The sequence below is a fragment of the Canis lupus genome, chromosome 9 (assembly GCF_003254725.2).
Source record: "Canis lupus dingo isolate Sandy chromosome 9, ASM325472v2, whole genome shotgun sequence".
Classification (NCBI taxonomy): Eukaryota; Metazoa; Chordata; class Mammalia; order Carnivora; family Canidae; genus Canis; species Canis lupus.
This window is the reverse complement of record NC_064251.1, coordinates 27,029,340-27,056,045: the sequence shown is the minus strand read 5'-3', so window position 1 is coordinate 27,056,045 and position 26,706 is coordinate 27,029,340. Positions and strand designations below refer to the sequence as shown.

The window sequence follows — 26,706 nt, the reverse complement described above, 5'->3', positions numbered from 1 at the left end:
CAAACATTATGCCACGGGCCATGGGAGGACATTGGGAGGCTGTAAACAGGAAGACACATGTCAGGTTAGGGCTTTAGAAAGATCATTTTGACAGCAGTGGGAAGTAATTTAGAGCTGATGACACTTGAGCAGGAGGCCATTTTTCTAGCAAACCCCAGTTCTTCCTTATGAGGAGCTTTACCCCTTTAAGTGCTATGTTACTTCTCTTAGGGCAAGATGTCCATTTCTATACACACATGGGAACCCCCGATGGAGGGGAACCTCGGGAAGGGGGTGCGCTGTGATGGGGAGACAAGTGGTAGAACATTGAGTTCTGGAGCCAAGGCCTCTCTTACAGGGGAGCAGAGCACTAGGAAGGGAGGAGCCACACAGTCCTCCGCCCCATGCCCAGGATGAGAAGGCCCCCTCGGGCTTCCAGCCAGGCCCCCACACAGTGCCCCATTGTGCACCTGCCACCAAGGGAATGCAGCCAAAGGTGAGGCCAGTGTTGCATCAGAGTGCTAAGCCCTGGGATCAAGTGCAGGGGTGGCAGTGGAAGAGGTCTGGTCCCTCCTCTCGTATCATCGGCCTTTCCAGCCAGCCAGAGAAGGAGGGAAGGGAGTCACAGGAAGTGGCCCCAGGGGCCAGATAAGCCCAAGGAAAAGCAGGGTAGCTGGAAGGATAGAGAATAGGTGGTGCTTCCCCCCTCACACACGCCCCCAAACACACACTAAAGGAGCCAGAGAGAGGACGCAGGCCTGTTGGTGGCAGCATCTTCAGGCCAAGAGGGGCTTCCAGAAGGTCCCAGGACAGAGCCGTACTCGCTATGCTGCTCTGCGTCCCCCTGCTTCTCCTGATGGGGCTGTCTGCATGCACTGGGACAGCTGCCGAGGACCTGGCAGTGGGAGCTGAAGCAGGGTCCTGGATAACCTTGACCCTGGAGGTACCTCGGGGCTGATCTGCTGTGGAGGGGTGGGGGGTGGATCCCCTCCACGGCTGCGCATCGTTAACCACGTTGCCTGGCCTGGCAGGGGCACATGTACATGGCAGCAATGGTGTGTGAGTATGTATCTGAGTGTTTGTGTTTTATTTCACACATCCTATGTTCCTGGCACTGTTTGAAAGGCTTCCTAAGTATTAACCAGTTTAACCCTCATATCAACCTTGTGGGGAAGGCACCGTTACTATCCTCATTTCACAGATAAGAAAACTGAGGCACAGAAAGGTCAAACAGTGTGTACAAGGTTATGCAGCTTCAAGAGCACGACTGCACGTTTGCCCAAGGTCAGATTCGGTGTGTCTGTCTATGCATCAGAGAACATTTTCCAGAATTTCCCTTCAAGGGGGTCAACTGGGGCAGGATCACTCTTTCATTTCACGTGTAGAAACTCTTATTTCCTGGTAAGTACTCAGTTTGATTGCCACTGTCTTCTACTAAACTGACCTGAATGCTGTCACTGGAGAGAAATCCCGAAATTCTGCACACGGCTTGTGTTGCACCCGTCTGAAGACTAAGATCCTGAACTTGGGCTGCTCCCAAGCAGACAGAGGAGCGAGGCCAACAGACCAAATAGGATCAGTGCTCAGTGGGGGCTTTCAGGAGGGCAGATGGGACAAACCTGAGCCTGGCTTTTCCAGTCCTGGGATGGTTAGGACCCTGGGGCCACTGCAAGAGCCATCGAAAGAACTGCCATTTGTGGCGAGTTTCCTTCCTGCTCTGTCTGAATGTGGAAATGTGTGTAGTAGAGAACACAGCAGGACCCACCTGGGTTCAAGTCCTAGCTTCTCTGCAGGCTCTGTGTGACCTTGGGAAGGTCGCTGATGCTCTCTGGCCATGAGTTTCCACACCTGTGAAATGGGAGGAGAGGGAAGTAGATCCCCAAGGGTCTTCTCAAGTATTTTTTTTTTTTAAGATTTTATTTATTTATTCATGAGAGACACACAGAGAGAGGCAGAGACATAGTCAGAGGGAGAAGTAGGCTCCTCGCAGGGAACCTGATGCGGGACTCGATCCCAGGACCCCAGGATCATGACCTGAGCCAAAGGCAGACGCTCAACCACTGAGCCACCCAGGTGCCCCATTCTCAAGCTTCGACATGCTTTGCAGAGTCCGAGTCAATCACCATAGGATCTGGCCCAGGGAAGCTGAGCGGTGTGACAGGGAGCTCTCTACATCATCCACTTCACCTTGTGCTGCTGGGCTTTCCACCTGTGAGCACATCCCCCTGCAGCTGGGTCTCATGCCTCTTCTGTTTGCCAAGACATGAGAATGGGAGTAAAGGAAACATTCACACAAGTGAGGCAATGGAAGGAAGGAACGAGACGGTGTCAGGATGACCTGATCACCTTGCCAGCTCTGCGGGCTCCCTCACCTGCAGTTTCCCTGAGCTAGGGATTTGGGTTAAATGCATAAGGAAGCCTTCAGTAGGGGAAGAATCTTTCCTGAAGGAAATGGAACCAGCGTTCAGAAACCCAGGGAGGTGGGGAGAGAAGCTTAAGTCTTATTTAACTCATAAGTAGTTATCCTCTCCAGCTTGCATTTGAAGGCTGCCTTTTACCCAGGCAATGTGGTTTTCATGAGCTTTTCAGAAAGGAGTCCAAATCTCCAAAGAGACTTTCCCAGTTCCTGGCCAGGCTCGGCGACTCCTGCCCAAGACAAGCTGCCCCAGCCCTTGACATCCTGGGCTGCAGAGTGGAAGTGACTGAATCAGTCCAGGGCTCAGAGAACAACCCACTCCTGGTCCTGAATGTCAGGACCAGGTTAGCCGTGAGAGGCAAAGGGGTTCCCACTACACCCCAGCCAGGTCCCTGTGGGTCTCAGGTGCTCCAGTGCCACCCCTGGGGAAGGCGGGGACTGAAGAATGCGCCCCTGAACCAAGCCCAGGTCCCATCCTCTTCGCAGGTGGTTTGGGATACTCTAGGGCTCTAGCTGTCTGTCTTCAGCCTTCCTGGAAAAGGAGACCCTGTCCTTCCCCCTCTTCTCAGACTGTCAGAGAGGGGGCCCCTCTTCAACATTCTGTATCCTACACAGGCTGTGTTCTAGGCTTTGTGGCAGGTTCAGGGCACACAGAGATGTGAGGATGGTCTAATGACTGTCACCCACTGTCATCCTCTCCATTAGCATGCATCTCTCCCTCTCAGCATAGCTGAGCAAGCCCTTTGGGGGCTCAGCTTAAGACCAGAAATGGAGGTGACTTTTTGGCCAACATCACAAAGGCTGATGGAAAGAATGAGAACTTCAATCCAGAGCCCTTGGCCCAGAACTTTCACCCCATCAGCTCAAGGATGAAAATGTCTCTGCTCAGACGAGTGGCCTCCATCCCAGGCCCTATACCCTATTCCCTGTGGGAGGCCCAGGCTGTGGGCTAGGGTAAATCTGGGACAATGTAGAGAGTATGGGGGGAAGAGAAGATAGCAGCAGTGAGAGTGGGGGTACCAGGGACGCCACCCTGCCTACGGGGTACCCATTATGAGTTCATCAGCTGCCCCTACCTGTCTATGTTGGAGACATTTTCTAAGATGGCACAGAACCCATGCTCTGGAGTCAGACTCCTTGAGTTCAGACTCTGCCTCCACTACTTTCTGTGTGACCTTGGACACATCACTTATGTCTCAGTTTCCCCATCTGTAGAGTGGGGATAAATCATAGTCACTATGTCATACAGTGGCTTCGAAGAGTAAATGAGATTTTGACTGCACTGTTTGAGCCTTTGAGCCAGATGACTGGGACTCAAATCTGGCTCCGTCTCTCACATCCTAGCTGGTGAGCTCATACAAACCAATGTCTCTGTGCCTCAGTGTTTTCATCTGTCAAAAGGTGACCATACCAGTTCTTACTTGGTGTGGTTTCAGTGAGGATTAAATGAGTTAATACATGAAAGTGCTGAGACTGGTGCTAGGGATGTAGTAGGTGGAATGTTAACTATGAATTATTGTGCCTAGGCGCAGTTTTGTGTCAAGAATGCACCAGAACCAGGTGCCAGCACAGAGCAAGTGGCGTGACACTGCTGTCGCTCAGGTGGCCCTCCCTGTCCATCTCCAGCCCCAGCCTCCCCTTCCCCCGGCTCTAACGATGAACTCTCTGCTTCTCCAGGACGGTGGCATCCCGGGCATTCAGCTCCAGCTCCAGCTCCAGGAGGTGAAGAGGGGCAAAGCAAGCCAGTTCTTTGGGCTGATGGGGAAGCGGGTGGGAGGTGAGTGACAAAGGTGGGTGCTGCCCAGCAGGGAGTGATTCTGAGTGGATTCGGAGACACCAAGCAGAGGCCCGGCTTCAAGCCCAGGCCCCCAGGGGCCGGTAGGTGTCACCCATGCAATAGTGTCCAAATGAATGATCAGCAAACCCTGACGCTTTGGAGAGTTCATTATGGCAGGCTATAGTGATAAACCTGGGATAATCTCTGGCACATCGGGGTGCAGTCACCTTAAGGGTGAGAGCAGTGCCTCCCACCCTGCTGCTGTCCTTGCCGTCCACACTAGGGATGACTCTGGAGAGAGGTGGTGAAGCTGGACATCAGTGTCTAGATGAGTGCACAGCCACCAGCCAAGCTCCAGTCGATTCTGTTTGACTCAGGGAAAAGTATTAAATTGAACCCGTGTTCTCTGAGGGCTCTCTCCATGTGGGAGTCATGTCCCAGGGGGACAAGGAGCAAATAGACTGGACAGTTTTCTCTTTTTCATTGTCAATGTTAACATAAACATAACATAAAACATGTGTGTATATATATATTATCTATATAATATATATACATGTCTGGTTGGGATTCCCTCTCCCTACCCTACACTCTCTCTCTCAAAAAATACATAATTTTTTTAAAAAGATTTTTATTATTTGACAGAAAGTAAGAGAGAACACAAGCAGGGGGAGCAGCAGGCAGAGGGAGAGGGAGAAGCAGGCTCCTGGCTGAGCAAGGAGCCCACCATGGGGCTTGATCTCAGGAATCTGAGATCATGGCCTGAGCTGAAGACAGACACCAAACCAACTGAGCCACCCAGGTGCCTCACACATGAATCTTTAAAACAAACCATCAGTAGGTGAATAGTCAAAATATATTAGGCACACCCATAGCTTTTGTGCCCATTAAAAAGGATGAGACAGATTTGTGGAAAGATATGGAAAGATTGCCAAGATACCAGGTAAGTGGAAGAAGCAAGTTACATAATGATATGCATGCTAGGAGCCTACTTGTTTGTTCATTGGTTTTCTTTACACTTCATACTTTGGGGCGCCTGGGTGGCTCAGTTGATTGAGCGTCCAACTCTTTGATTTCAGCTCAGGTCATGATCTCAGGGTCATGAGACTGAGCCCTGAGTCGGGCTCCATACTCAGTGATGAGTCTGCTTGAGATTCTCTGCCTCTCCCTCTGCCTCTTTCCTTGCTTGTACTCTCCCTCTAAAATAAATAAGTCTTTAAAACAATAAAAAAAAATATATTTACGCACACATACATGCAAATACATAGGCAAATTTCTAGGATAAATATCAAACCATCAACAGTGGCCACATCTAGGCTGGGAAGTGGAAGTAAGGGAGAGAGAGTGAAAGGGACCTTAATTTTTACTGTATAAACCTCTCATTACTTGATTGCTTTTACAGTGGGCATGTACTCAAAGACTGCTTTTGTAATTAAAAAATATGCACATAAAAACAGAGAAAACTGGCTGGTGACCAAATACTTCTGGCCTTAGTCTTCTCCTCCACACAATGTGTTCTGGACTGGGCTGCTTCAGGATTCTCTTCCAAATCCAACACCCTGTGAGGAGCAGGGGATGGGGACAGAGGAGAGAGATATACTGAGCACCTAGTATGCTGACATGTGGTGACATCTCACAACAATGTCCCCGTTAGCACCAGTGGGAAAACTAAGATTTAGATAGGTTAAATACTCTTCCAAGGATGCCCAACAGCGACCAGGCACCAGTGACTCCGAAGTCTCTGCATTTGCCGGTTCTCCCACTGTCTCCTGCCTGGAGCAGCCAAGTGGCCCAGGTATACGAGGTCAGTGGGAAGTGACTGGAATTCCACTGACTACCCACCAAAGGCATCGAACCCCAAAGAGCCAGGAGCCCTTCCCACCTTACACCAAGCCCCCAGGGAAGCAGTGTGGCCCTCATTCCTTCTTTCTCTTTCACCCAGGAATGCCTCCTATCCAGCCAGAGAGAAGAACAGGTAAGTGTTGCCCAGACCTTTCTTCCCCCAGCACGTTCCCTGGGGAGGGCTGAGTTGGCCTGGCCACTAACAAGTCAGGGAGGTGGGGGAGATGCTCTGGCCAGGGGCACCCCAGGCTGGCGTTGGAGGAGGTAAGGCCAGCATGGTTTGGCCACTCACTAGGCTTCCCAATTGTTTCCTTAGAAAGGGGGTCTGTGCATACAGGGGGAGGAGTTGCAGGGATAAGGAGGAGACAGGATGAATCTAGTTCTGCCAAAGGTTCAAAATCACTTTGGGTCTAAAGCCCAGAATTGGAAAAACGAACCAATCCCATTCCCCACACTGCACCTAGAAGGATCTGAAAAGTGCAAATCTGAGCAGCCAGTACGCCACTCAAAATCTTTGCTGTAAAGGGGGAAAAAAAAATCAAAAGAAAACCAACCAACCCTTAGCCACCACACCCTCAGTACTCTCTGAGGATCAAGTCCAATGCTCTGACGACTCACCACATCCTCCAAGCCCCACCTCTCCTTCCCCGACTGTGGGCTCTACCCGACGGAGCTGGTCCCCACGGCCTGGGCGCCATGCTGTCCTTGGCACGCTGTCCCGCACTACACTGCAGGGTCATGTGGCTGGTGTCCCCAGAGCAGAACCCCTCCCACCACGGGCAGTAGCAGGACTGCCACTTCCTCTGTGCCCGTAACACAAGCAGTTGCTATTAGAGGTGCCCACTAGGTGTCTGTGCAAGGAAGGGCAAAGGGAGGGAGAATGAGGGAGAAAGAGGTGGGCTTCAATGAAGGAATCAGTCAACGAATGAACCAATCCACGGTTTTTCCGCCAACTCCCAGGATGCTTGAGGAAGGACTGCATTTATGAGGCCCCAACTCTGGTCCTGGCCCTGCCATGCCCTTCTTGGGTCCCAGGACGGCCTTACTCTGCTGCCCTCTTTCTTCTCTGTGTCTTCTAGGTCCACCACCAGGGCACCAGCAAAGACCAACAGAGCAGAGCCTCCTGGGCAGGGTGGGGCCATCTCCGGAAGGTAGGTGAGAGCCTCTGGTGGATGGCAAGGGCCTCATGAGAAAGTGACCAGATGCCTTGCTGCCAGTTTCCATGGTGGGGGCCAGGCAGTCAGCCAGCCAGAGCAGGCTCCCCACAAGCCATTAGGCAGATGTCCGGTAGAAGAGAGCAGTTGAGGCGCAGGGAGGTGGTCCCTTTGGTGATCCAGATTTGAGACAGCCAGAGTCCTGAGCTGCACCCTCTCCACCCCCAACACACTCTGCTCCCCCTCTCGGACCAGCTGAAGCCACAGAGAATGATGTATGTTTTTTCAGACCCTGGAATATCCCCCTTATTCCCTCACTGATGAGTGATTGTAAGAAAGTCATGCCTTTAGTCTTAAGATATTTCCTGTCTTCAACAATTGTGTGGATCACTCTGGGAGGGGTCACACCCTCAGCAGTTATCAGCTAACACCTTCTGGCAGCGGCCACAACCCCAGTGGGTCCAAGGGTACATTCAATAAATGGATGAACAGGCCTGAAGGTAGGTAAGTGAACCAGGCGGCGGTGAAAGATCCGAAGCTCAAGGCAGCCGCCATGGGAGAGGCTCAGAGATAGTGAGCTCCCGTCTGCCCTCACTGATGCCTGACCCCTTCCCCTGGAATGCATCCTCTAGCAGGGTGCCTTTCTAGCTTCCCTGATAGAACACCTGCTCCTTCCAATATAGGCTCTTGGGAACAGAGATGGCAAGCCCTCTATTTCTCCCCTGAGATTCTTTTCTCAATGTCTGTGCTGTTCTATTTTAAGGGCCAAGGAAGTCACCCCAGTACCAAAATGGAAATGAATGTCCCTCCATGCAGTTTGTGGGCAGGAATCCCCTTCTCAGGGAAGGAAAGCAGCTTGCCCAAAGTCACACAGTGAGCAGCTGGGCCTAAAGCTGGGTCTCCCATCACCTAGTCCACAGAGCCTTCCGCATCTCTAGGAGGGCCTTTGGACTTTCAAATACTGGATTACCACTTACCTCCTTTTAGAGAGAATAGCTGAAGGCTGGCTCATCCGTGCCCTGGAGCCGCTTGAGATTGAGAACTGGAAGATACGGCAGATGAATTTGTAATGGATTGCCTCAGATATCTACAGCCTGAGTTAGGGAGATGGAGGGCCCAGGGAGAAGTGACTAGGGAAGCCTTCCAAGGGTGGAGGACACAGACAAGGTTCCTGTAACCACTGTCATGTACGGAACTCTCCCCAGGCAGAGAGGATGAGGACCAGGGGCCAGAGTGAGAGCCCCCACCACAAACTCTGCAGAGGACTAAACCCTGCTCCTGCCCTGGATGTTACAGCTGACAGCCAGCCACACCAACCTCTTCTCCATGTGTCTCCTGTGCCCGATAATGGTGTGTCCCACCCAGCCTCACTGAACTCACTGCGGTTCCTTCCCTGTCCTCAGCCCTAAGCAGCAGTGATGCACACATGCCCTGTTGTAGTTGCAAGCTGGAGTGACCCTGCCCTCCCTCAGTGCTCAGTCCCCATCTCACTGCTAAGCAGGGCCAAGTGTCACCCACTTCTATGTCTCCTGTCCTGCAACCTAGTAGGGGCTCAATAAATGGACAAACAGCGAGTAGTTTCTTCTCTGGTACAGAGCAGAGAGCAGGAATGGCCTGGGCTCTACACCCTGCCCAGTGATTTGGCAACGCAGGCCGGAGTCAGGCCTTTCCTGAACTGCAAAGGGCAATAGTCAACAGCCCTGGTTCCCACCTTCAGATGGGAAAACACAGGTATGGAGGACAGCCTCCCGCCTGAAAGCAGACACCCTCTCCCTACTCATAGTCATCATCTCAACGCCCCAAATCCCTGGGTCTTCTGACCTGGAGAACTGGGTCCCAGATCCTTCATCAATTCTCGTGTATAACATGGCTATTCAACTAAAGGCTTTCCTTTTGGAACATAGGCAGTTGGTCATGCTCTGAGCACTGGGAAGAGCTCCAGAGGAAGGAAACATTTCCTACCCTCAGGGAGTCCCCAGTCTGATGGGGAGACCACTGTCACTGCGCTACTCCTGTGGTTAATGGGGAGGACGCAGAGGACCCTAGGATGCTTAGAGAGAGACACATCAGCCAGAATGAAATTGTGGAGGGCAAGGCTGGTAATAAGCAGGGAGGGCTGTGTGAAGGAACAAGAGAGACGGTTTGTTGTGAGCCCTCAGGCCTCCCCAGTGTTCCTCCTCCTACCTTACTCTCAGTGAGCTGTATAGGAGTGGGGCAGTGCACGCCCTTTCCAGACACCACAGCAGGATCCCCCAGGTAACACACTATCAGATCCACTCCCCAACTCCTTACTTTCAGTGCCTGGTGCACACCCACCAGCCCCCATCTCCCCACCCACCAGTGCTGGGAGCCCAAGAGGCAGTTCACGGTCATAACCAAACTTGAAGGATCCTCAAAGATTAAAGATTTTATTTTTGAAGTTTGGGATGTTTAAGAGAAACTGGAGTCCCCAAACACGTGAGTTTCCCTCTGTGCCAGCACTTTGCCAGGAACCCAGATGGGACCAGGAAGATGGAAGAAGTAGAAGACAAATCTGTCCTTGGAGACCTAACACCTTCTAAGGGAGTTGAGATGTGCAAAGCCCATGCCTTGCTCTATTGGTCCTTTTCAAACCCACCTATGTTCCCTCAAGCTTCTGGTTTCTGCACATACCATTCTAGGGAGTTCTTACTCAGAGATCAATGTCTCTGTAAAGCCTTTCCAAGTTGGGAACCACCCATTCACCCCCTCCCCTGAGTTCCCAAAGTACCCTGCACATTCTTCCATGACAACACTTAACATATGATGTTCTAATTCTTGAGTACATGGACCACATCCGATTTATCTTTATCCCAGTGCCAGCACTAGCACTTGGCACACAGAGGTCCTTGGAAAGTTTTGTTGTTGTTGTTTTATTAAGATTTTATTTATTTATTCATGAGAGAGAGGGGGCGCGGAGAAGCAGAGGGAGAAGCAGGCTCCATGCAGGGAGCCAGATGTGGGACTCGATCCTGGGACTCCAGGATCACGCCCTGGGCTGAAGGTGCCACTAAACCGCTGAGCCATCCAGGCATCCCAGGAGAATGTTTTGACAAAGGACTCACACTTTCTGTCCTCGCCAGGTCTGTCTCTAGAGAGCTATGAGGGAACCAAACTTAATGCAGGTACCTGAAATTAATAGCAGCTAAAACTTATTGCATACGCATCCTGTAGTTCTCAAACTCAGCATGTCCCAATGCTCAACTCTTCACCTACTGCCCCAACGCCAGTCCTCACTGTGGTGAGCATCTCCAGAAATGGTGCCTCTGTGTGCCCTGCTGCTCTATGAATGAGAAACCTGGGAGTTATCCTCCACTCCTCACTCCCAACATTGAAAATGTCCCCTAGCTCTTGGTTTCTCCAAAATCCATCTCAAACTCCTGCCCCCTCCACTACCATGGTTAATACAAACCAGTCTGCTCTTGCCTGGAGGGAAGCAGCCCTCCTTGCTTCCCATCTTACTGCCAGACCCACCTCCATCCATTCTCCATCTGGAGCATGACCTTTTGAAATGAGAAATTGTGTGTGTGTGTGGGGGGGGGGGGTGGTGGTGGAACATCTCTGGGTGGCTCAGTCAATTAAGCACCTGCCTTTGGCTCAGGTCATGATACTGTGGTCCTGGGATAGGGCCGAGCATTGGGCTCTCTGCTCAGCTGAGAATCTGCTTCTCTTCTTCTTCTGCCTGCTGCTCCCCCTGCTTGTGTGTGGTCACAAATATTTTTAAAAATGAGAAATTGGGTCCTGCCATCCCCTGCTGACCACAGTTCAGCTCTTGGGATAAACCCGAGTTTATCTTGGGATAAACCTAAATCTCATTAAGGCCTCCAAGGCCCAGTGCTTACAGGTCATTCTTCACAAGCCTGGCTCTTCTCAGGCCCTTGCATACACCAAGGGCTTGCTTACAGTGGGATCTATACCTAAGTGCTCTCCACTGTCTGAACGCTGCCCCCATCCTGCCCCCATCCCTCCACTCTTCCTTGGACTATCTCCTCATTGTTCAGGTCCAGGATAAAGGCCCTTCCTCCAACAGGGTTTCCTCCATAACTGAGATCAACTACATCCCTCTAGTTCTACCCACACACCTTGTCCTTTGTCCCTTCATGGCACTGATCACAATTAGAAATTCTACGTATTAATATGTCTCCTACAGACACTTCAAGGGCCATGTGTTTTGTACAAATCAGGCATGCTGCAAAAACAATTTCCGTTCACAGTTACTATCCTTACTCCGTAGATGAAAAGCCACATGCTTTAAGTTACACAGAGAATGGCAGAGCCAGGATTTGAGCCAAGGTGCCTTCACTTCAAACACCCAACCCGGGGCAGCCCTTGTGGCTCAGCGGGTTAGCACCACCTTCAGCCCAGGGCCTGATCCTGGGGACCCAGGATCGAGTCCCACGTCAGGCTCCCTGCATGGAGCCTGCTTCTCCCTCTGCCTGTGCCTCTCTCTCTGTGTGTGTCTCTCATGATTAAATAAAATAAAAAAATCTTAAAAAAAAAAAAAAAACCCACAAACACCCAACCCCTCCCTACCTTACTTGGTCTATGCCATAATCATACAGACCATTCTCTGGCAGAATTAAGACTTCACAAGGAATTACTTTTTAGCGGGGCCATTTCAACTCTTAGGAAAGAAACTTCCAAATATCTGCCTCCAGCAAACCAGTCTCTCAGGAGGATCCTTCCAGAGCAGATCACTTTAGGGAATGTTACTGTGTCCTCTTCTAGGAAAACCCCAAGGGAGGTTTTGAGAAGTTGTGATGTTAAGAAACATACTGATACTTTTTAACGGTCTTCCAAGCATATGACTACAGTATCCTTTTTGCCCATACTACTGCGTTCAATGGGCTTGGGAGGACTGTTGAAGTGGAAGATTTCCCAGTAAAAAGGGGAAAAGGGATAAAGACTAATCCAGTTGTACTTTGAGTTAGGTGTCAGAATGATGAAAGCTATGTAGGCTGTCAGCTTATGGAAAGCCTTGAAAGCGAGGCTCAGTGTGACCTTAATCCAATGAGGAAAGGGGAAGCCTGATGGATGAGCAGAGAAGTGACAAGCCACGTCTCGATAGGAGAACCTTCACTTTCCCGATAGTCTTCTGTAAGGAGGTAGCTAATATTCCCAGGCCAGGTAGGGAGGGGCCTCAGCCCCACCTTGACTGACAGTGCAAACAAACAGGGCTTGAACTGGCTCCCAGGGTGCCACTGGATGGAATAGGAATCACGCCCCCTAGAGTTACACAGGGTGGTGTCCCTCTGCCCAACACCTCAGGCAACGGGTAGATGGGACCTCCAAGCCAAACTGAATTCTACTCCTCTCATTTCCTGCACTTAACCCATTGCAGTGTATTGAACCATCCCAAAAACAATGGCTTATAAGCCTTTCTCACAATTCCCTTGGTTGGCAGGACTCAGCTGTGTTCCACTGGAGAGGTCTGGATTCAGGTGCTACTGGCTACAGCTTCTCGGTCCTTGCATGCATGGTCTCTTACACAGTTTTGTTTATGTTAGCTCAGGCTTCTGGTGTGGAAATACTTCAGCTGGTTTCCAACAGCCAAAGCGGAAGCTGCCAGAATATCATATCTGACACATCCAATTAGTCAAAACAAGTAAAAAGTCAGGTCCACTCAAGAAGGAAAAAAATTCTTATTGGAAGGAGCAGAACAACATACCCAGAAATGGCAGAAATTGCTGGTGGCCAGCTCTAGAGATGACCTAGGTTTGTGTGTGTGTGTGTGTCTGTGTGTATGTGTGAGACAAGAGTGTAGACTTCTAATAACATTGCAATACAAGCTGTTCCCAGAAACAAATACCCAGTTAAGAAAAGAGTAGCTTCTTGGAATGAATAGGACTTGTAACAGATAAAGGTGTTCTTAGAGAGAACAGCTGGGAGGAGGCATGGCCAATGTTGCCAAAGAAGCAGGTTATTTTCTCCACTCTTGGACATAAACACCCCAGTCCCCAAATGGTGACAGTATGACCTGCATGGACAACTACTGCACAAGACAGGAGAGACGAACCAGCACTAGAGATATTTGTCACCACTGGGCAGTCCTTTGTTTCCTTCTCAGTGACATTCACTGGCATTCTTAGAAGGTGCCACAAAGGGAGTGGGCAATTCTACTGACCCCATCAGCAGGAAACAGTCTGGAAGAGACAGCCATGCAAGTCTGTAGCAGAAAGTTCTAGGGCAAACTACGTGGATCTGGTACTAGAATTCAAGATCCTCACCAATAGCAAAGGGTAGTTTCCAGAATTCCTAGCACACATACGTATTTAGCAAGCAAAGGAGTTTTTGCTTTAATAACATTACAGAACCCTGGTCAGCATTTCGAATATACATGCACCTGCGAAGCATGGGAGGAAGTGGAGACACAAAGGGCTGGGCCTGATCCCTTAGTCACTCCACTTCACTCAGTGGTACCTGTTGGTTTGAGCCTGCACACTCACATCCCAGCTGAGGGTCTCAGAGTGAGTGAAGGCAAGGTTCACAATTGCTCACAGAAGCTTTCTTATACCCAAGTTTTCTTAACCCCAGTATGAGAATGGAATTCGAAAGCTCCATTTCCTGAACTGTAGACAAACGTGCATTTTTGCATCACATGTGTTCAAGATCCAATGCTAGGATTTTTCTCAAAAGGTCTAAAGAGGGAAAAAAAAAAAAAAAGGTAAAGGAGCCCTGCTGAAATACACTGCTTGATCCTGGCACTACACACAAACTGCTGCTGGAGGGCCATTTGGCTTATCAATTGGCTCTTCAGACCAAGGCAGGTTTAGAACTACCCTTGAAGTGACCTCTAAGATGCTTTCTGTTCTGTAATCCCAGAGTGTGTGCTGTAAGCAAGCTGTGGTCTTTTTCTAGCAGCCTTTGACATGAAGCCCCAACCCTGATCTAAACCAACTGTCCTCACATCAATTCCGCTGAGGTCATTCCTAACCCTAGGCAGGAAATCTGCCTAGAACTGCAGGGACAAAACAAAGTTAAGTCAAAAGCATCTTCTTGTTACATAAAGGGTAAACCCAAAGATTTGACTCACTATTCCCCCCTGTGAGAAATAGGGACAGGCAGAGGCATCAGAGGCCTCAAGATGGCATTAATGCATCTGGAATCTGAGAATCAGGGCTTGGTTCCCATAATCCAGCTGCAAGACCACTGAGCCTCCACCTTTGCCAAGAGAAGAACGTCCACCTTACAGAGGTGTGGTGAGGGACACCAGTGAAGAGCCAGTCCTTATTCAATAGTTTTCCTAAATCGGCAGCAGCGTCAGAATGTGGGGCTGGGGCTTCCTGGTTCAAGTCTTGGGCCCCCAATGGCTACTAATAGGATCAACTAAAATCCCTGCTTTCATCTGGAATTTCCCACTTTTTCTGCAATGGCACCCACCAGAAGCATGGAGGCCTATCTATGGCTGAAGCAAGGAAATCTAAAAAGGCAAGGAGAATTCATTATTACTAATGAACTAAAAGAATTGTGATTTCAAGGGCAAAGGTACTGACTGTACACCAAACTTCAAGTGTCCTGATCTCTCAGCATTCCAGTCTCCTGGTTCCTATTATCCACCCCCAGGTTTTCGAAATGTGAGGGAACAGTATTTCCTTTTGATACATATATGACAGGGAGATTTAGGCATACATCATTCTAAGAGTGTAGAAAGGGTCTTTTTTAGGCTCAAGCTGCTCTCCAACCCAGTCTCCACCCCGAGAAAGTGACATACAGGACTCTAATCTTACAAAGGAAAACCTTTAGTTTATCCATTGGGATTAGGTTTTCAACCCTACTGGCTTATGGTGAGCAAAACCATCCATGCATATACAATTTCCACCATACAGGAAAGTGTCAGCCTCCCTTTTCCTGCACTGGGTAAATGTTACAGGTTAATGCAAGGGCTTTCAGATCCTTTCTGCTGGTACCTTTGCCCTTGAAATCACAAGAAAATGAACTTAGGGATGAATTAACACTGAGGCATGGGGTTGAGTTCAGTGGGAAGAGCACAGGACTCTTGATCCTAGGGTTGTGACTTTAAGCCCCATGTTGGGCATACAGGTTTTAAAAAAGTAAGGAATATTTACTAGTCATTGTTATGCATATCTATTAGTCACAACCAAGAGAGGCAGAATTTGTCCTACCAACTAGACAAGTTCATAATAATCACTCCCTCTATAGATAGCCTGCATCACAGAAAAAAAAAAAAAAAAAAAAAACCCTCCACAGCCACAAACCACATCCCTTAACAACCAGCTCACTGCTGAGGAAAGTAAACCCCAGGTGTACTCACTATTAGTAGCAGGTCAGCTGCACCCTTTTCAGACACAAAGAAGAGTTCCTGAATGAAACAGGCTTGAGCAGAGAACATGCTTTATTGAGGAGTAGATATAGAACAGCACATTCTACCACATGTGGGGAAGGGTTAGCTTCGGTAAAAGACCTTTACCCCTTAAGAAAACCCCCAGTGAAGTTGCTTTTGGATAAACTTTAACAGTGACACTGAAACTGGCAGGGAGCTGCCACTGAACATGCTTAAAATTAGCTCCCCCCAACCCACAGTGAGTATAAGTAGTGTACACAGATGACAAGAGAAAGGCACAAATGACCAGAGTCGGGATTGTGGGAAGGGCTCCACACGAAGACAGCAGTGTTGGAGGAGACCAAGTTGGGAAGGGTGGCATGTCATACATCAAAAGCTGCCCCAAGATAGCAGGTTATAATGGGCTGGAGAGAAATTAGAGGGAGCATTTCTTCCTTTGCTTGAAACCAAAAATAGAGCAGAGAACAGGGGGAATGGTGGCAAATCCCAAAAAGGAAATGGAGGAGGAGTTCTTGGAAGGGCAGGAGCACTTCAGTTCAAGAGGGAGGGCGAGGCACTGTCAGAGAAGCAAACACTGGGAGGGGGTGGCACTCTGCCTTGCTGAGTCATGGGCTTAGAGGAGATCTGGAAGTCATGTGCACTCATTTCCTACTTCTCCAAGGAGGTTTAGGCAAAAAAAAAAAAAAAAAAAAAAAATCAATGCAAAAATACAGGTGTGCCAGATGAGACTGGCAGGTACAGTGGGGGGCGGGGGGTAGGTTCTGCAGTCTGATGAACTGGTTAGCATGCAGCATGAAAGGGAGAACCGGACACTGTTTAGCCCCTGCCAATGTAAAAAGGAGCAAGGGCTTACGAGAGAGGAAAACATTTAGGGCTGGGCACTTTCTGGTGAGGCAATGAGGACTGGTTTCCTTCCACTGACACACGATGCCCACAGGTGAACTCAAATCAAATTACAGAATCACCACCTGTCAATTCTCTCCATTTCATTCTGATTAAGTTATGTGCAGTTACCAAGACGAATCCATGGGAGAGTTTTAAAAAATATTGGTCTCTTGTCAGCTTGACACGGATCAAAAACCGGCCTTTCAATAAAAATGGCAGAAAAAATTTCAAGTGAGATAAAATCCAAAGGGAATGGACCCCTCCTAGTACACACACTCAGAAATGTTACCTCTTCCCTGCTCTTCCAAAAAAACCGCATGTAAGGAGTAATTGGAAAGGTCCTGGTGGTGGCAACCATGGTTTGAAGTCTGGTATCCGGGCAGCAAGAAGCACTAGTACAAAGTTTAGAAGACACAACACAACCTCATGGGGCTAGAGGACATGAGGAGAACCAGTGACTGGACAGGTACAGTACCAAACAGAACACCTTGGGTCAGTGCTACGAGGGATCTGCACTCAAGTCTAAACAGCGATCCCATCCAGGCAACCTCACTGAGGCCGAAACAACAGTTCCTCAGAACCAGCGTCTGCAGTGTACACGAGGGTCGGAGCCAGGACAGTCCTGAGGGGGATGGCCTTCCCAAAGGATACTGTACTTGCCAATCACAAGAGCAACAGAAATGACAGACAGATCCCTAGGGTACGGATTCCTACTGCTGGGGTTCGCTGGCTCAGAGTAACAGGTCACTTTAAGTGCCCTTGGGAGGGGTCCATTTTAAACAGCTTGGATCCATGGTTTTATTGGAGTTAGATCTTTTGGCCTCTTTGGCTATCCACTCATCAATCAGGTCCTGCGGGAGAACAATAGGAAAAATGACTATACACATTCAATGAAAATACCTTTATATATGGATTCCAAAATGCTTGTTAGTGAAGAAGGAATCAAAGGTTTAATAATATACTAAGGTGTGAAGCAGGTATTAAAACTTCTCTTTTGATTTAGAAAATGCTTTCCCCTACAATCCATTTCTTCTGTGTTCCTCAGAAAGAAGTGAAAATCATTATTCACCTTCCCTTAAACATGAGTCCACTTAAACAAGTTGAATTTGGGCATTGGTTGAGATGACATTTGTTAAAGGAATTTCAAACACCTCCACCACAAGGGGCACCTGGGCAGCTCTGTAGGTTGGGCACCTGACTCTTGGTTTCAGCTCAGGTGGTGACCTTAATATCTCATGAGACCAAGCCCTGAGTTAGGTTGAATGCTCAGTAAGGAGTCTGCAAGATTCTCTCGCTACCTGCCCTGACCCCTGCTTGCCCTAAAGAAATATCTCTAAAAAAAAAAAATTTTTAAAAATGTGCACTTCCACAAGCTCTGGAGTTAATGAGGACTCCTCTTTAACAGATGGGCAATTTGCTCCAATCTAAGAAAACCATAAATGACAGAAGTACTGTGTGACACAAATCTGCTTAACTGAGCTCCTTCACTTGTGCCATCCAAATTTGAGACAGCTTACTAAAAGCTTCTGATAAGATAGGAGATAAGCCTAACAGGCATCGATGCACAGCATACCAAAAAAAAAAAAAAAAAAAAGAAAAGAAAAGAAAAAGGGAACGAGACCCAGTAAAAGATACATGTAGGCAAACTCCTTTAAGGAGTAAAGGCTATTGGGAAGCCCGGGTGGCTCAGTAGTTTAGCACTGCCTTCGGGCCCAGGGTGTGATCCTGGAGACCCGGGATCGAGTTCCACATTGGGCTCCTTGCGTGGAGCCTGCTTCTCCCTCTGCCTGTGTTCTCTGCCCCTTCCCTCCGTCCCCTGTGTGTCTCTCATAAATAAATAAAATCTTAAAAAAGGAGTGAAGGCTACACCTTTCAGGTGTTAAAGCCCCATTTACTCTGCTAAGCCTCAAGAGACATTCAGCACTGAGCCAGCAGCTGACCAAAACTTTACCTGTCTCTTTAGAACTAGATGTTTTCCTTTCCAGTACTTGAGCATCTGAAGGGCTTGCAGAGTACTGACAATGTCCACAGGATTCACAGCTGTCTCCTGGCTAATTTCTGAAATAGAAGCACTCCTAAGAACTGGGCCAAAGTGCAGACACCCACCCCCACCAGCCCCCCACCCTGCTTTAAAGGAAACCCAGATGGTTGGGATTTCTGATACTCAACCCAACTTGTTCAGAAAAAGTTTATGAAGCATTTATTTGATCGGTCCTAATAACTATGAAAGAGAACTACTACAGGAAGAAATCACCCTGGCCCCTAGAGATCATGGTCAGAGACAGGACAGACCTGATTTCTTCTACCCTTCCATAAACATACAGATGTCATACCAGCTCCTCTGTTAGCCAAGACTTAGAAAAAAGGGAACATTTTTCTTTTATCTTGACTTTAATTCTTAACAAAAGTGTTAACTACCCCAGGTTTGTGAAACCAAAATCATATAGCCATTACCAAAGGGCCAAATGCTCTGGAATCCTTAGACAACTTTCATGAGATCTCTGTAGTGGCCCACATCCAGGGGGCCTTCTCTTTGCAATGAAGAAACTGGAATGTTTCCTGGCATTAACTTCTTGGGTACCAGCTATCCTAAAGAGCCAAAAACCAACCTTTGATAGAAATCTCTTTGCCTTGGAAATTATGCAGGTAACGGAGAAGCACTTCTTTCCAGTAACTGCGATAGCTTATGAGCCCCAGGTCAGAGAGGGGACGCTCCGGGGAGCCAACTTTTTCTTCCACTTTGGAAAGCAAGTAACCTACAGGGGAACAAAATGCAGACACTGTATTTCATTCTAATAACAAACACCATGGTGTCAACATGGAAGGCTTGAGAAGGACAGGCTGCTTCATGGTACCAATTAGGCATCAGATATTCAATGAAATATGGGGTGGCTGCTGTACAGTGTGCTGCCTTGTGATAAACCACAGGGGAAGAATGGTGTGTTTGCATTTAGTTGTATTAGTCATTAAGAAAACTCTGCAAGGTTCCACGAGATAGAAACTTTAATAACAATGGTAATCTGTAGGTGCAAACTAGGAATAGAAATGGGAAGCCATTTCATTACATCGCTTTTTCTATTTGAGACTTTTAAGTTTTTATAGATTATTATCTCAATGCTGGATCTCACAAAGCCTCTGGTTCTAACATTTGAATGTTAAACATGATGGGGATGCAATCTGAAAAATCCACTCTGCAAAACTAACCTGCTTTCAACAAATAGGTTAGAATTACAAGAGTTGGAGTGAGAACTTTCAGATTAAAAGTAATTTATAATTCACAACTATCAATTCCAACGTGAATTCCATTTGGAATTAAGTAAGAATAATTGCATGTGGGGAGGCTTGGGTGGCTTAGCAGTTGAGTGTCTGCCTTTGGCTCAGGGCATGATCTCGGAGTCCCAGGATGGAGTCCCACATCAGGCTCCGTGCAGTCTGCTTCTCCCTCTGCCTATGTCTGCCTCCCTCTCTCTGACTCTCATGAATAAATAAAATCTTAAAAAAAAAAAAAAAAGAATAATTGCATGTGTTTTCTTTAAAAGGAATAAAAATCACAAAATCAGGGAAATCTGAATACTGTAACTTAAAGTATTAAGGAATTTGGATTTTTTTAAAGATTTTATTTATTTATTCATTAGAGACACAGAGAGAGAGAGACAGAGACAGAGACATAGGAAGAAGGAGAAGCAGGCTCCATGCAGCCTGACATGGGACTCAACCCTGGGTCTCTAGGATTCAGGCCTCTGGCTGAAGGCAGCACTAAACCACTGAGCCAACCTGGGCTGCCCAATTTGGTTTTTTAAGACATGAAATAGAGCTTATCTTTTAGAGATGTCTAAGTAATTGAGCTTGAGAATAGAGGTGTAACAAGACTGGCCATGAGATGCTAATCACACTTACAGGGAGTTTTATTATCCAGCTCTTCTTTAAGCTTTATTTTAGGGACATTTTCAAACATATGAGCCCAGGTGGCTCAGTGGTTTAGCGCCACCTTCAGCCCAGGGCCTGATCCTGGAGACCCAGGATCAAGTACCATGTCGGGCTCCCTTCTTGGAGCCTGCTTCTCACCCTGCCTGTGTCTCTGCTTCTCTCTCTGTGTGTCTCTCATGAATAAATAAATAAAATCTTTTTAAAAATTAAAAAAACCTTCATTTTATGGACATTTTCAAACATTTATAAATGTTCCCAAACATGTCCATGAAATGAAATGAAAAAGTCCATGAAATGAAGTTTATAAAAAAAGTATTAACACCTATTCCAAAATACACAAGATATAGTTACCCATCCCCCCATGGATTATGCCATTTCCTGATTTCACCACTTCCCAGGGGGTATAAACATACAATTGGAAGGCTAACTCTAAGAATTGTAATTCTGACTAAAATGTCGTATGACAGTGAACAACGAATAAGATATAGTTGATTCTCATCATTTATAGTAGTTATGTTCTGCAAAGTCACTGCAAGCACTGAATTAGCAAACATGAAACATGCTCCTAGTGGAAACAGGGTTAGGTTTCTCAAAGTCTCTGGTCATATTTACAACCCATCATTATGGTCATCTCATTTTATGTGTTTGTTTACTAATACGTTTTAAAAAATACATTGTTGACTCATTAGCATCAAACTCCAGCCCAACACCAATGCTTGAATGAACCCTATCTAATACCAGTGTTTTCTCTGTAAGGCACTCAACAACAGCCTTTGTAGATGGCTTTTCTCAGCCCTACACCTAGGGGCAATTTAAAATCAGCAACCAGGGGGTGCCTGGGCAGCTGAATGGCTGAGCATCTACCTTCAGCTCAGGGTGTGATCCCAGGGTCCTCGATTGATCAAGTTTCACATCAGGCTCCCTCCCTGTAGGAAGTCTGTTTCTTCCTCTGCCTATGGCCCCCGCCCATTTCCCATGAATAAAATCTTGGGGGAAAAAAAAAGTCAGCAACAAGGATGCTTCCGTGGCTCAGTCAGGCTAGGCATCTACCTTCAGCTCAGATCATGATCCCAGGGTCCTGGGATTGAGTCCCAGGTCAGGCTTCCTACTCAGGAGCCTGCTTCTCTCTTTCCCTTTGCTCCCCTCCCCCTTGGACTCACACTCTTTGTGTCTCTCTCAAATAAATAAAATCTTTTTTAAAACTAAAATCAGCAACAATATGCACAAAAATATGAAAAGTATGGCAATAATGGACCGATGGACTGCAAAAGTGCCAAAGAATATTGATTTGGGGATTAAAAATAAATTTGAGGGGATCTCTGGGTGGCTCAGCAGTTTAGCGCCTGCCCTCAGCCCAGGGCATGATCCTGGAGTCCTGAGATCAAGTCCCACATCAGGCTCCCTGTGTGGAGCCTGCTTCTTCCTCTGCCTGTCTCTGCCCCTCTCTCTCTTGGTCTCTCATGAATAAATAACAAAATAAAATTTTTTAAAAAAATAAAAATAAATTTGACTGAGTAGGCAAATTCCCAAACACAGAATACACTTAATGAGGCCAAAGCCTCTATCAGGTATACAGACTGCTACTAGGCAAGTCCTTATAAAACTGCAATCCTTAATCAAGGAACAGATTTGAAGTCTTATGCGTGTATGTGCTGTTCCCAAGTCTCAAATAGGGATAATCCTCAAGAGCTTCCTTTCCTACCCTTTATTTCCCCTACTATCAGGTATCAACTAAGTCCCGAATTTACTTAAGGGTCAAGATATACCAGGGCTGACCCTATGATGGTCAGATTCTCTCCACATATTCATTCACTTACTGCATGCCTCGAACTACAGCACTCATGGGACAAACCCCAAACAGTTCAGGTAGCCCCTATACCTCTTGGAGCCCAGGTCTTAGCAGATCCACTTACTGAAATCGATGAGCATCTTGCCATAGCCCTGTCTCATGTACTGAGGCATGGTGAGGATACATGACACATTGTAGTTGAGGAATGAATTCTTTTCCTAAAATCAAGAGCAAAACAGATGAAAGCAGGTCACAAGGGTCTGGAAACCAAGGTGTTAGCAGTCCCACAAACCCAAAATAAGGCTGCTTGCAAAATATCTGGTTAACTGGTCCTGGGGAGTGGCTGTCAGGCTCACAGCTGTTTCATCCACGCCCTTTACTGTGGCCAAAGCCATAAATGCCAGGCTTTCCCTTGCTCTGAGACTAGTCTCCGCTGAGAGGAGCTGATGGGAGTTCTTTCTAGTCACATAGCCAGGGCAAGTAGGTGTCAACTGCTCAAGTCGCTCAGGGCAACCCATCTGTAAATGTTAATTTTTCTAAAGGGAGTTGCCTACTGGAAAAGAGAGGGATCCCCAACAGTAAACCCCCATTTTGAAAGGGAGTCAACAATCAAATCACAGCCTGTATGGTTTCTTTTAGGTAAAAAAATTCATGACAGATAACTTACAGAGACAGAGGGCTGGCAGGGGTTGAGTGGAAACAGGGAGTGTTGCTTAGGGGTTGTTTTCCGGGGTAACCAAAACGGAGCGTAGGGCCTGTGTGGCTACTGCACTACTCTGATGATACAAAAAACACTGAGTGGACTGTGTGCTATGAGAATTAGATTTCAATTTTATATTAAAAAATCATAAGCAAAATCTGACATTCAGCCTTCAAAAGCACAGTGGCAGTATCACAGAAGAAGCCCAGATAGAAAACCAGGCGAAAGGAACAGATTCCTGGTTTTAGGCTAATAACAGAGGGCCAAGCCAGAAGTGCTGGCTTGACTACAAAATGTGGGCTTCAGGGTTAGTAGGCAGGGCCTTGGCCAATAATTAAAAGGAAACTCCAACCCACAAGTCCAGAAATGAATAAACCAGAAGCTTTTAATAAAAAATCCTGTATTTTCATTAAATAATCTTTTATACATGGATTTCCGCAACCCTCCTCCCCAACCCTTAAGGGAAGGGATGTCACATCATTGCCCAGGATACTGCCTCTTCCTGTCAGTGATCTGGGTCCCCAAATGCCAACATCAATCACCCTGCTTGGGCCTGTAGCTTCTTAATCTCCAGATCCTGCTGACCTTGGAAAAATATCCAATCAAGTGACAGCCGGTATTGTCCGCTTCAGTCATAACATAAAACAGGAAGGGTTCCACATCATAATATAATGTCTTGTGGTCCAGAAAAAGCTTGGCCAACAGGCACAGATTTTGGCAGTAGATCTGGAAGCAGAGAAACAGAATTTATGTGTGGGCCAGGGATTTCGAAACTTATCAGGTAAAGGCCTAAAATTAAGGATTGTAGCATCATTGTGGATGAAGCAGAAAGTGTGGTCAACAGCAGAGTCCTATCTTCTTTACAATGGGAGACGGAGATGGAACAAACTGCTTCTGAAATCTGTGAATATACACGCGCCACCACACCTCCTTACCTTGTTTTTCTTGCCATCCACTTCAAACACGGAGATGGAGCCTTTGCGATAGATCTCATCGCCAGGTGGGTGTTTCCACACACATTTAGCCTGTAAGAGAATGGAATTCATTATCAGAGAAACAAACCTTTCCCAATAAGACTGCTGCTCAAATGGAAAAATGAATCATAGGTCAATTTAGTTAGCAGAGATGACAGGCAGCTGGACACACTCGAGAACATACAGCAAGAATTGTTTTTTTCTTTTCTTTCCTTTTTTTTTTTAGTAAAACAATTAAAGGCTTCTAAAATCATAGTAATGTGTTTATAGTATTTTTATAGCAGTTTAGAACAAGTTTTCTAGATCATATTCCGGCCCTGTTTCAATCCAGGAGATTAAAATCATCTACTATGTAAAAGCCAGATAAACAAAAAATACCCTCGATTATAAAATGCCCTGCACCAACAGGAAATTCTTAAGCAGCTTATTTCTAGCAGCTTAGAGTTGCTAAGTGAAGGCAGGAATACCTGACGTTCACTTTTACTGGTAAAGGTTGTTACTACCTAACCATTAGTCTTTCCTTTGGATTAGAAAAGAGGCCCCCTAACAATCAAGACTAACCTCCACCAAAGTGTTTCTTTTGTTATATAAGGAATAGTCTTAGCATGTCTTTCTGTAGCTTAAAAAAAAAAAAAAGAAAGAAAAAAGAAAAAAAAGGGCAAGGTAGCCTGGTTTAGCATCAAGAAACTCTGAGGGTGGGTGGGCATCTGGCCACAAGGTGGTACAAGGTGCCTCTTTCCTCACCCTCAGTTGCTAAGATTTAATGCAGCCAGTCAGCCACTGCTGTAAATAGGTGAATTCTTAACAGGTTTTATGTAAATACATTAAAAAGTAGCATTCAGGAAACGTATGTATATGGAACATTTTCTACCAAGTTTTATTGTGACTTGGTCAACTCAAGAATCATGCCCAATTTGTCACATATGAATCCAAATACTAACTGGAATCGCCTCAAGAAAGCTCTATCCCTAAAAAAAATATATATATATATAAAAAAAAAAAAAAAAAAAAGAAAGCTCTATCCCTAGCCTGTTCCTATATCCACCCATTTATTCAGTGGTTCTTTCCAACAATAACCCAACTAATCCAACAACTGTTTAGAAACAAAAGCCAAACCATTAGTAAAATGACCAAAGAAGGGTCATTTCAGCAATGAGAATCAGAAGACGTATAGAAGAAAAAAAACACAGGTTTTCATTTCCTGAAATTTGATTTTTGTACCTCATGTAATCCAAATCCTCAAATATTCAAAATGTTTACATGACCCTCAATTTTTCCAAACCCTTTTTTACCTTCTGGTACTAGAGGTCTTGCCCTTTGGGGCTGTTTCATTGGTTAATGCCACTGAATAACCAGAAACAAAAAGGAATTAAAACCTACATGGTAAGCAGTTTACAACAGTAAGACTTACTTTCGCACAGCAAAACCATGTTTTATTTTATCTTCATGGTCTACAACTGCAGCAGAGACCAGTCCTCTGGTACAATTATTCCCCACCAGTCCTAGCCCTGGCCCATCCCTCAGGCAGTCCTCCCCCAATCCACTCTGGTGTGCACAAGTCTGTAGAGTTTAATTCATAGGGGGCAGTTCTAGGCTGCAACACTCCAGACCATGTGTTCCAGAGATGGGAACACAAAAAGTTATCCCCCAGCCCAACTGGGGAGAAGAGTGGGAGAGAAACTGTGGGAAAGCCTGGGCTGTAGATGCTCAACATGCAGAAATCCCAGAAATAAAGGTGGAAGGGGAGGGAAAGAGGGAAACCCTAAAAGATCTTAGAGCCAAATTACTCTGGGACTACAGAAACAGGAAAAGGAAAGTGCCCCGCCCAAGAAGGCTCCTTCCCCTTTTCCCATCCCAGTTCCCAGAAATTCCTTTAAGATTTTTTTACTCCACAACTAAGGAGAGGAAAATGGCTTAAGGCTACAAAATACCTAGTGAGCATTTTTATGAATAAAATGAGTATCACGTCTTTCTTCCTATTTTGACAATGTTAAGAACTGTACAGAACCAAACTTCAGAAGATACCAAAGGATCCATTTTTTTCACTTCATAATTTGTCTCCTTTAAATAAGCATTCATTCAACACACATTTACTGGGCACTTACTGCCCACACTGGTTGCTATGGATACAAAGTGAGTCACCTAGTCCTGTCCCTGTCTAATGAAGTCCATCTAATGAAGTCTACTTGTTTTTATCTAGTTTGGGACACATAAAAACTGTGGGCAGAGGGAATTTATATCCCAAGGAGAAATGGTGAAGAGCAGGCAGCAAGAAAAGACAAGGAAATGTGTGTGACAGGATGTGATTAAGGGACATCAGCTGCTTGGAGTACCACTCAGCACCAGCCATGCCATACAGGGTGAATCCTCCCTACCCTGAAATGCGGCTTTCAATTTCCTACGCCTTTGCCCCATTACTATGGACCACTGAGAGATGCGGTGAGACAGAGGTTCACCCAGATAGATATCAGCACCTAGAGCTCCTACAGGTCATGGCTATCACCATCACAGAATCCCAGAAAGCTTACCATGTGTCGGCGAAGTATCGTTTGGCTCTTCATGTATTTTAAACAGAATTCGCACATGTAGAGCCGTCCCAGTCGTGCATATTCTTCGGGATAAGGAGAATGGTACCAAGTGTCCAGCTCATAACGACCAAAAGCAATTGTTTTAATCATGTTGCTCCCCTCAGTGATTTGGCCTTGCAGCCTTAACTTCTCCTATTATAGATTTCAAAAAGCAGAAGGATTACAGGGTGCCTGTGTGGCTCAGTCAGTTAAGCATCTGCCTTCAGCTCAGGTCATGATCCTGAGGGTTCCTAGAATCAAGTCCCCCATGGGGTTCCCTCCTCAGTGGGGAGCCTGCCTCTTCCCCTTCCTCTCTGCCATTCCTCCTGCTTGTATGTGCCCACGCACGTTCTTGCTCACTCTCTCCCCCAAATAAATA

The 26,706-nt window shown here is 46.8% G+C and overlaps 2 protein-coding genes across 5 annotated transcripts in view; one reads left to right on the top strand and one right to left on the bottom strand.

Moving 5' to 3' along the window:
* The first annotated feature begins 591 nt into the window (after window positions 1–591).
* Window positions 592–8,235, top strand: TAC4 (tachykinin precursor 4). The gene is made up of 5 exons (XM_049113784.1): window positions 592–922; window positions 4,073–4,172; window positions 6,112–6,144; window positions 7,091–7,162; window positions 8,153–8,235. Exons 1-5 carry the CDS (start codon window positions 806–808, stop codon window positions 8,233–8,235), a joined length of 405 nt encoding a protein of 134 aa, XP_048969741.1. The 5' UTR covers window positions 592–805.
* A 7,283-nt stretch (window positions 8,236–15,518) lies between these two features.
* KAT7 (lysine acetyltransferase 7) overlaps window positions 15,519–26,706 on the bottom strand; it is a 33,567-nt gene continuing 22,379 nt past the window's right edge. For all 4 annotated transcript variants that reach the window (XM_025440526.2, XM_025440527.2, XM_025440529.3 and 1 more), the window contains 7 exons: window positions 26,289–26,480; window positions 23,722–23,811; window positions 23,372–23,512; window positions 22,211–22,304; window positions 18,980–19,126; window positions 18,322–18,428; window positions 15,519–17,221 (listed from right to left, as the gene is read on the bottom strand). In XM_025440526.2, coding sequence (XP_025296311.1) covers window positions 17,120–17,221; window positions 18,322–18,428; window positions 18,980–19,126; window positions 22,211–22,304; window positions 23,372–23,512; window positions 23,722–23,811; window positions 26,289–26,480 — 873 coding nt within the window. In that variant the 3' untranslated portion in view covers window positions 15,519–17,119. The remainder of the gene's footprint in view (window positions 17,222–18,321; window positions 18,429–18,979; window positions 19,127–22,210; window positions 22,305–23,371; window positions 23,513–23,721; window positions 23,812–26,288; window positions 26,481–26,706) is intronic.

What these genes read in the sequence shown, in the direction of transcription:
- TAC4 (XM_049113784.1), top strand. Translation starts at nt 806, where the DNA reads ATGCTGCTCTGCGTCCCCCTGCTTCTCCTGATGGGGCTGTCTGCATGC. An exon ending in GGATAACCTTGACCCTGGAG is followed by an intron (nt 923 to 4,072) that starts GTACCTCGGGGC and finishes CTGCTTCTCCAG; the next exon opens with GACGGTGGCATCCCGGGCAT. An exon ending in GATGGGGAAGCGGGTGGGAG is followed by an intron (nt 4,173 to 6,111) that starts GTGAGTGACAAA and finishes TCTTTCACCCAG; the next exon opens with GAATGCCTCCTATCCAGCCA.